Source organism: Acanthisitta chloris, unplaced genomic scaffold (genome assembly GCF_000695815.1).
Source record: "Acanthisitta chloris isolate BGI_N310 unplaced genomic scaffold, ASM69581v1 scaffold23915, whole genome shotgun sequence".
NCBI lineage: Eukaryota > Metazoa > Chordata > Aves > Passeriformes > Acanthisittidae > Acanthisitta > Acanthisitta chloris.
In genome coordinates, this window is record NW_008673469.1 from 1 (window position 1) to 9,446 (window position 9,446).

Genomic DNA, 9,446 nt, shown 5'->3' on the forward strand with positions numbered 1-9,446 from the left:
TTCTGTCTCCTCTTCTAGTCGCTCCTGCGATGGCCCTGCTTCTTCATCATCATCTTCCTCCCAGGGCACCCTGACAGTTTTTCTTTCTGGAGTTTTTACAGTGGTTGACTTTCATGTGCTCTTTTTTTTTTTTTTTTTTTTTTTTTTTTGTCGAGGAGATTGTGCTAATTAGTGTTCTGACCATAAACATGATCTGTACCATGTGCAATAACATGCTGACTCCCAGCAGTAAAACCAGTTTAGTTTCAAATGGGTTCAAAGAATACTCAGATTTAACAAAATTAAAGTTCTCAAACACTGTGGCCAGATTGAAGGAGAAGGAAGGAAAGAGGAAGGGACCAAAGAAGGAGCAAAATTCGTCCTCATTTGGTTGTGCTTCTGAATAATTAAATCCAAAGGTGTGATTGTTAATCATTCCCAGTACGTGGCTCTCGAGGTATAGAGGTACCGGTAACACTGAATACACACACCAGATTGGTGTTATGATCAGTGACTCTGCCATCTTATATGTGAATCCTACAAAATATCTTATAGAGACTATGGATTGCAAACCCGATATTATTGATAGGAGTAAAATACCAGAAACGCAAGAACGAAAAGGCCCACGTTGTAACCAGTGGGTCAAATACAATGAATGTGTATAACAAATCTCCCTTAACACAATCTGGTCCAAAACTGTTGTTATCTCAACCCTTCTTGCCCCATGTTGGGCACCAAAAAAGGGCTGTCGTGGTTTAACCCCAGCCAGCAGCCAAGAACCATGCAGCCACACACGCTCCCTCCTCCTCCCTCTTCCCCCCAGCCTGGAGGAATGGGGAGGAGAGCTATTTGTAAGTAAAATATGTAGGTTGAGATGAGAACAGTTTAATAATAATGAAGAGTAGAATGAGCTAAAATGCTAATGGGTAATAAAAAGAACAAAATCAGTGATGCACAATACAGTTGCTCACCACAACAGTGTATTATCAACAGTATTATCACTCTGAATCCAAACACTGCACTACACCAGCTACTGAGAACATTAATTCCATTCTGGCTAAAACCAGGACAGCAACATGAATCCACACTTAATCAATGAGAAAATTGCAGCAAATTTAGCAGCTTCTATTGTGTTTCAAAAAGTCTCTGCATTCTTTGCAAAGCAGTAGCTTGTTAAATATTCACAGGCAAGTATCTTATTTCTTTTTTTTTTTTAATGGGCGAAAAGTAAAAGTGTTGTTTCTTAAAGCAAATTTGATTTGAGTTATAATTCTTGGAAGTATTGTGATATGAGCAGGGAAAATAACATGCAGTGAGGCTTGCAGTAGCTACACGTGTTTCATCTGAGAAGGATAAAGCAACAAATGGTTAGTTTTCTGTCTTTGCTCTTTTGCATGTGTTTGTTCAAAACAAATACTCTTTAGGTATCTGCCGTGATTGAACAGGAAATGTTTAGTGAAGTGTTTCTCTTCCAGCAAGAATAAAAAGCACCTTACCTGGGAGAACTGAAATTGCTTGAAACATAGTCACAGTCACTTTCAGCCACAAGACAGGTTTTTGCCTCTGTTAATAGGCCCCAAACTTGTAATGATTGTCTAACCAAATGAAAGCTGTCTTTCAGAAACCTGTAAGGGTAGAATATGTATACAATTTAGGATAGACTTCAAATGTGTTTTTAGGAGAGAAAAAACATTATCTGTTTTCGTGGGTCAATCCCTGGAACACTCCTTTGTGCAAAGGAGATGGAAACTGCCATGTTGTAAGCATCCCAAGAATGCTTTCAATGTTGTTTTTCTGTAAAGGACAAAATAGAAAATCTAAGTGTCTATGACATTTTGGAATGATAATTCTGTTTTGGTTTTAGAGTTTAAAAAGCTGCCCTGAGCACCCAGCTCTGTTTTTGCTTTTGAGGCAAGTTCAATTTAAGCAGCTGTTGCAGTCTCACAAAGAACTTCCAGACAACATCCTGGAGGAGCTTCACAAGACAGTCGTGACCAGTTCAACTTCAGTTGCAGCCTGGCAAGTAAGTGTGTATCCTCTTCCTCACTGGTGTGCCACTCACACCAGCTATAAGAGGGTGAACGTTTATTTCACTGCGTGTTTTTATTTATCTGCTGACAGGCAGTGACACAAAAAGCCAGCTTATATTCAGTTTGTTATAAAGTTGTAGCATTATGCTGACTTTGTTTAATAGTTGCAATAATAAGGACTGTTAGTAACAGCAAGCAGGCGTGCAGGTAGGAGAAGTGAAAACTTGAGATAAATCCCTGGCACCTGTGTTTCCTAATGTACTAAGATACAATTCCTTCTTCAGGGTCTGAAAACCTGAATAAATCTCTTTCTCTGTATTCTCCTGACTTCAGGTGTCACTGTTCTTTTAAGTAAGTTGATTCTGCAGAGAAGAGAAATCACTCCCTGTAACAGGATTCACTGTCTCCCTTCCATGGTATCATGAGTGATCATTTATAGTTGATATGAAGGTGCTATAATTCACTTCATATGCTGCTTCTGTGGGAAAATCTGGGAAGTCTGTCTCACACATGCCAAGAGATCTTTCTGATGATGCAGCATATGTATTTATTTCTTGTCTAACAGTTGCTTTTATTATCTTCCTTTACCAATGTAAGTAGCACATTGTTCAGAAAAAAATATCTGTGAACTTTTAGAGTCCATTGTGTGGGTGAAGGATTTATGGAGCTCCCTTTGCCTGTTGATAAAATCCCGCTTGTGGTAAAATTCACTAAAGTTAATTTCAGTCATGAAGATCAGTGCAAGGCTGATGTAGAGATCATTATCTCACTTGTTTTAGGGTTGCAGATTCTCTTATCTTTTGAAATACAGGAGTATTGCTTCTGGAAGGGTGCTTTTTTGATGCATTTTTCTTTGATTTGTGAGACTTTGTCTTTCTGAACTACAGAACTCATTCAGAGTAGATTTGCAAAATAGGTGGGAATGCAAGACATCAATTGTATCCTCTGTTTTAGTATTTTGAAAATTCGGTTATGGTTTGTATACATTCTTCAAGCGTCCCTTCCCTAGCCAAATCATCTTGCTTACAGGCAGAGAGAATAAGTGAACTGAAAGTGTATGTGATTTGAGTGGTGGGAAGGGCTGATTTGTTTTGGCCACAGATAAGCTACCTCTGAGGGAAGACCTTTTCAGTCTTCAGTTAAAGAAGGTATTTTTCAGGGCTTAGGTAGAGTTCTGAAAAAAGCCTGGCTGCTACATCTGTGTCCTAGTGAATAGATCTATGCTTTTATGTGTTCAGACTCTAGACTTCCTAAGAGTTTGATAAATGTTTTGTCTTACTCAGAAGTATCCATAGTGATGCCTTACAGTTTTACTAAGAGGGGCCATTAACTTTTTTCCTTAAGTTTTTGGCTTTTGTTTCAATGGTTGTTCTCAGGATTTAGGAGTGCTGTTGAACTACTTTTCATATGGCCATTTTGTGCTGTGGCTCATCAGTGAAATAGAGAACAGCAGATCTGGCAGAGTTGCCATTGTGCCATTGCATGAGGGTTCTCTTCTCATTCACATCTTGAATGCTAGATATCTTGAGCTGCAAATAACTGAGGCCAAGGGAAACTTTTTTTTTCTGCACATGAATGGATGTCTTACTTTACAAAGCAGTCCTGCAGCTTGATGTTAAGAATGCATGGTCTCACTAGTGCTAGTGAATACTTTCTAGTGTATTTCTTTGTAATGATAAATAACTTCTGTGCACCAGAAAGGGTTAATCATTTTTGCTCTTTCTAACATCAGTCACTCTTTAGCTAACAGAAGTCTGAAGGCCTTTGCCTAAAAGCAAGGAAATTGTTTTTTAATATGAAAACATTTGTATTTGTTTGCTGATAATCTAGCAAGGAGTGTTTCTAACTGTGGCTTTGGTTGCTGATAATCTAGCAAGGAGTGTTTCTAACTGTGGCTTACACATCTTCATGCATATCATGTACATGTCAGGCATTTGCAAACTTGTGTGTCTGCTTCAAAAAATGTGACATGACTACAGAATTAAAGATGGAGATGTTGGAATCCTTTTCCTTCTCTTTATGAGGACATCTTGTGCTGGCAGAGCAGGCAACAGAAGCATGAAACTTTGCATCCCGGTTACTTTGCCCCATCTGGCTCCTCCACCATGACTCTACTGGGTCAGAAGCTGTAACACAGGTCTGCACCCATCACCTAAACCCATGTCTTTGATGTTCCTGGTGTTACTCAGATGGGCTGAGAAAACTAATCAAAAAGGTGTCCACAAGTGGTCTAGGGAATTCCAAAGTAAGTTACTGTAGTGAAGCATAGTATCTGCTTTGCAGGGCAGTGTGCAGTATGTTGTTGGAATGAGGACTGGGGGCATGATGGTGTTTTAACTAATAGTATGATGTGGTATTCTCATAGTTGAACTTAAGTTATATTCCCTAATGGATGTGTGTTTGTGTGGCTCCATGACTGATTTTGTTGGATGTGTTTTTTTCAGTGGCTGGCGAAAGTTTATCAGTCTCAGAGAATGATGGTTGGAGCAGAGATATGTTACAGAAAGAGTCTGCAGTTGGCGTCACAGCAGGGCAGCTGGAACGGGAAGTTATCCAGTCTGCTCAGGCTAGCTCTGCTCGCACTGGAAGTCTGCATGGTAGGATAACCAGTATATCTGTGGTAGGATAACCACAGGAGTTGATGGGATGTAGAGCTTCTGTAGTCTTTAAATGAAGTTCCTATTTAAATGACTTTGCATTTTATGAATGACAGCTAGAGAATAAAATGAGACTTCAAGAGGCAGTGAAGTATTCTTAGAATGTCTCCTTGTAAGAGAGGTTGCAGTGAAATAATCACATAAAACCACTGTGGACATAAAGAAAACAACTTGTTCAATAAGGTGTATTTGTCTAATAACCATTTCATCCAAATAGATGCACCCTTCAAGTCTTTTTTTTCAGACAACTGTCTCAATAAATGTGTTTTTTCTGCCCTGCTGCCTGGAGATGTCAGTCACGTTTCAAGTAGTTGTATGCTGTGTGGTCACTTCCAGATATGACTCTTTACCTTGAAGTATAAAAGGGAAATGTACCTTGTGTTATAAAGAAAATTATTCTACTTGGGCTGAGGGGCAAAGTGAATATACTTTAAATTCTTGGCAAGTGTTTCTTCTCTTTAAGCATTGTCAATCTAGGGACTTGAAGTGCAGTACAAAACTGCTTTAAAGCCTGGTGTAAAATGTAGGTACTGCTGTGGTCTCAGCTAATGATTTTTATGTATTTTGACAGATGACCCAGCTAAGAGCTGTAATCAAAATCAGGCAAAGCAGTGCCATGTATCCTGAGATTTCATAAGAAAAGACAGTCATTTTCACTGCTGTCGCTCCTTGTGGGAGAAGGGAATTGCTCTGAACAAGTTCCCTTCTCACAAGCCCTATGCTTCAAAAGGCAGAGCATGTCAAGGGACAGTATATTTCCTCTCATGATTCTTCTGCTCATTTTCTAGTGGTCTGCTCCCTGTTTCCTGTTGCTCCTAAGTGCTTTCTCAGGTTGTAAGGTACCTAATTAGTACTGCTTCTTCAAGTGCTGGCCTTGACTGCCTAACAATACACAAGACTGTTTAAAAATGTGATTATTATGAATTTGATTATCTCATCTTTGATTTTTGAATGAGCAGAGCAGCTGATGAGTGGATTTTTTTGTCCTCTCTAATCTACACTGGTTTAATGAAATGTGCAAAAGCCTGGCCAAAACCTTACTCAGGTCCAAGAAAGCTCTGAAATTTGAATATTGCTTGTCTCCCAGTTATCTGTCCAAATGCAACTTTGCTCACCCCTTCAAGCAGAATAATTGGAGTACTGTCCAGACATGATGGGGATAATAAAGTGTTTCTTAAGCCAGAAGATACGTGGCTTTGCTCAATAGCTGCTCTATTAGTTAATTACCATCTTGGAGTTGGTTTTTACTTCTGGTAAAAAATGATGTTGCTTCTGGGGATAAATTCGACATTCTAGAATTGTCTTATATACTGGATAAAGATACACAAGGTGAAGAGCAGACAAGAGTTTCTGAAGCATTACTAAAACGTGTGGAAAAATAAAAAGATCGTTTGCACAAGTAATACTGGCAAGGCTGGTCCTAGAAAAGTTAACATGAGTTTTCCAGGCACTTCTAACCACTGTTTGGGGTTTTCTAAAGCGAGTATCTTTCTAACCTGCTGAATATTTTATAAAACTCAGAACAGCTTGAATTAAACCTGCTCTCTACAGACCTGCAAAAAAACTTGATTCACACTACACACTACAATAAAGTACTTTTTTCTTTTGTCTTTATCCTTTATTTTCTTTTATTTTTTTCTTACTTTTTCCCTCTTTTTTTCCTTGTATTTTTCATTTTTTATAATAGGCTGATGTCTCAAATGAGCACTGGCCATCCTTGGTTCAAGAGGCAACAACTGAAGCTTTGAAACTGTCTTCTTGCCCCCTGGCAGCTCTGCTTCAAGCCCTGCTACAGTATAATCGCAAAATGGGAGCAAGGTATGCATGATCTCTAAAGTGGAATACGTTGTCTAAAAATACAGGTGGTCATTATGCCCAGATCTAACTACAAGAACCGAAAGAAAATTGCAAGCAGGAATTAATTCTTGAACTAGTGCGGCAGTTTCAAGGGAGAGGGGAGAAGGGCTTGTAGTGTGAGGAGCAGCTGGATCTTCCTCCATATCTACTGCTGGGATTAATTTTGATTCTGAATTGGGCTCCCAGTCACAGTTCATGCCCCTTCCTGAACAACCAAGTGATCATTTTGGTTTTTTGAGGAAGCAGAGGAAAGTTTGGAGGGAGTGGGACTTGGAACCTTCCTATGCTGTGAATTTAATGATTTAGGTCTATTTTGTCTTCTACAGTATTTTTGCTTAAACTATGAAAAATTGGAGTTTTTTGGAGTGGTTTTGTTCAATAATTCACCTGTTTTATAGATAATTGTAACAAACTGACTTACTTTTCTCTGTTGGCTTTTAAGAAGGTAGCCTAAGTGATGGCTGTTGATTATAATAAAATTAAGATGAAACATTATTTAATCAATTAAAATTTGAGAGTTAATTTACGTGAACAGTATATCACAAGATCTAATTGATCTGCTTAGGTGTTTCAATATCCTGAAACAAGCAATTAATCTTACATACAAATAGCAGACAGAAATGCATAACCTCTCAACAACCTGTCAAATCACAATGTACTGAAAAACCACATTGGTTATAAAGGACAGAATTTTTGGAACAAGAGCCAAAGCTGATGAAGCACCGCTGAGTGACTATGACATCCCTAAATGTAATTGCCAGTTTTTACCAGATTTCTAATGACATTGTGCATTTGAAAATGTCTTGTTAGGTATAAACTGTTGGTGTTGGAAGGTAGTATCAGCCAAATAGAATTTTAGACTTTTGTAGTACTCTTCCAATTTCCTTCTCTTCTACAATTTCACATCTTCTCTTTGTGTTTGCATGGTATTTATCATGCTCTTAGCGTTTGTAAAATCTGCTATGTCAATCTAGTTAGGCTTACTTACTACTTAAAGCACTAACTTGAGTGTTAGTGCTAACTAATGGAGGCAGAATTCCTTAGCATTCTAGATGCAGCTGCATAGAAGACAAAGAAACGTACAACTCCACTCCCTCACTTTCTTGGGTGGTATGGAAATAAGGACCTTCCCTTACATTATTTCTGGCCATTGTTGCTTGCTTGGGTATGTTATGTGAGCCTAGTTGGTTGCATTTGATTTGGGTTATGTTTTGATTATGCTTCTAGGGAGACTCGACGAATGTTGGAGAGAGTGGTTTATCAGCCAAGGACTCCAGAAACTGTAGTGTCAGTGGCACGCTGGTATCTCCTGCAACACCTGTATGCCAAAGATGATTGTGAACTAATAGATGTAAGAGTCCATTTTATACCTAAATTCAGTCTATTTACGTTTAATATCATACTTGCAACTTGGAAATGGTGTAGATGGAGGCCATGGAGGTGCTGGCCTGCCTTCCCTTGAGGTGGAATGTGTAAGGGTTCTATACTGACAAAATTCACTTCAGTTTTTGAAATTGAATCTAATTTTTTGAACATCTTCAATTCCTTCATGCAATACTAGTGAAAAAATAAACAGTAAAGTCACTAGTCCAAGCTAGCAAGGATTTTACTAGTGACTTTTCAGTAGACATGAGGACCATTTTATCGAAAGTTTACCAGAACATATAAATGTACTGAAAATGTTATTCCCTCTAGCCTGGCTGGAACAGGTGGCATCACTGAGCCTAAAGATATGAGCAGATATGTTCAGTATTGAAGACTTATCTGTAACAGTACATTATTCTCAGTACATAGTAAATGGTACATTAGTTTCTGTTGACAGTACTTCACAAATGGATTTGTCAAACTCACAAATCCACACAGCCCTTTCATGTGATATAAACAGGGGCTCACTCATTTTGACTTGTAATTTGAATCACTTTGCTACCCAAACTCTAAATAAATTCTCCTATTAATCTCCTCAATGTTGCCACTGGCACAATGAGGTCTTTTGCCCAGAGTATCAGCTGTTCCCTGGTGAAATGTTGAATCTGAAACAAAGTATGTTCGGAGGTTCAGCATATAAGTAGGCTCAGTGTTGACAAAAATCTATACACAGTTCATAAAAAAATGTTAGAATTAATGAGTTCAGATGGTCCTGGTATGATCTCATTGCACTTGTTTCTGTAAAGTCATCTATCTATACTCCCTACCAATGAGTATGATAACAGTAATGGCTGAAGATTTGCTTGATTCTGCTTAATGGTTTTCCTTTTTAGTATGTACAACGTAATGGGATTACACACAAGAAGTGCCAAAAGCTTATGAACATGAGACTGTTGTGGGAGCCTGTTTAACTAATAGAAAAGCTCCAAATAAGATGTGTGACAAATAAATCAAGGAAGTGTACATTTAAATGGGGCAGGGAAAAGGATACCCTGTCAGGTTGATTTAAGTAGCTGTAGAGAATGTTCCAGTTTGGCAAATGGAGATTTATATGAAGGTACTAGCAGGAGACAAGTGTGTGTCAATGAGACTGTTGTGGGAGCCTGTTTAACTAATAGAAAAGCTCCAAATAAGATGTGTGACAAATAAATCAAGGAAGTGTACATTTAAATGGGGCAGGGAAAAGGATACCCTGTCAGGTTGATTTAAGTAGCTGTAGAGAATGTTCCAGTTTGGCAAATGGAGATTTATATGAAGGTACTAGCAGGAGACAAGTGTGTGTCATGTCAGATGAGTGACTTGTCAAATGTAGTCTCAGCCTGAAGTAACAAATGAGGCTGTTGTGGAGCATTGCAAGTGACTACAGGTTTAGAGACTTGCTGCTGCTTGGGGAGTGGGGGTTAAGTGCCTGATCTTTTAAGCAACCTGATGTGTAATGTTGAATATTTCCTATCTGGGCTTATTGGTTGTTCAATCTGTTAGAGAAACTACATAGCAG

The 9,446-nt window shown here is 38.6% G+C and overlaps 1 protein-coding gene across 1 annotated transcript in view; it reads left to right on the forward strand.

The window, feature by feature from the left end:
* Nucleotides 1-539: 539 nt before the first annotated feature.
* The window catches only part of LOC103802509 (tetratricopeptide repeat protein 37-like), a 9,148-nt gene continuing 241 nt past the window's right edge, over nt 540-9,446 (forward strand). The window contains exons 1-5 of the mRNA XM_009074991.1: nt 540-638; nt 1,844-2,002; nt 4,454-4,606; nt 6,354-6,484; nt 7,751-7,874. Coding sequence (XP_009073239.1) covers nt 540-638; nt 1,844-2,002; nt 4,454-4,606; nt 6,354-6,484; nt 7,751-7,874 — 666 coding nt within the window. The remainder of the gene's footprint in view (nt 639-1,843; nt 2,003-4,453; nt 4,607-6,353; nt 6,485-7,750; nt 7,875-9,446) is intronic.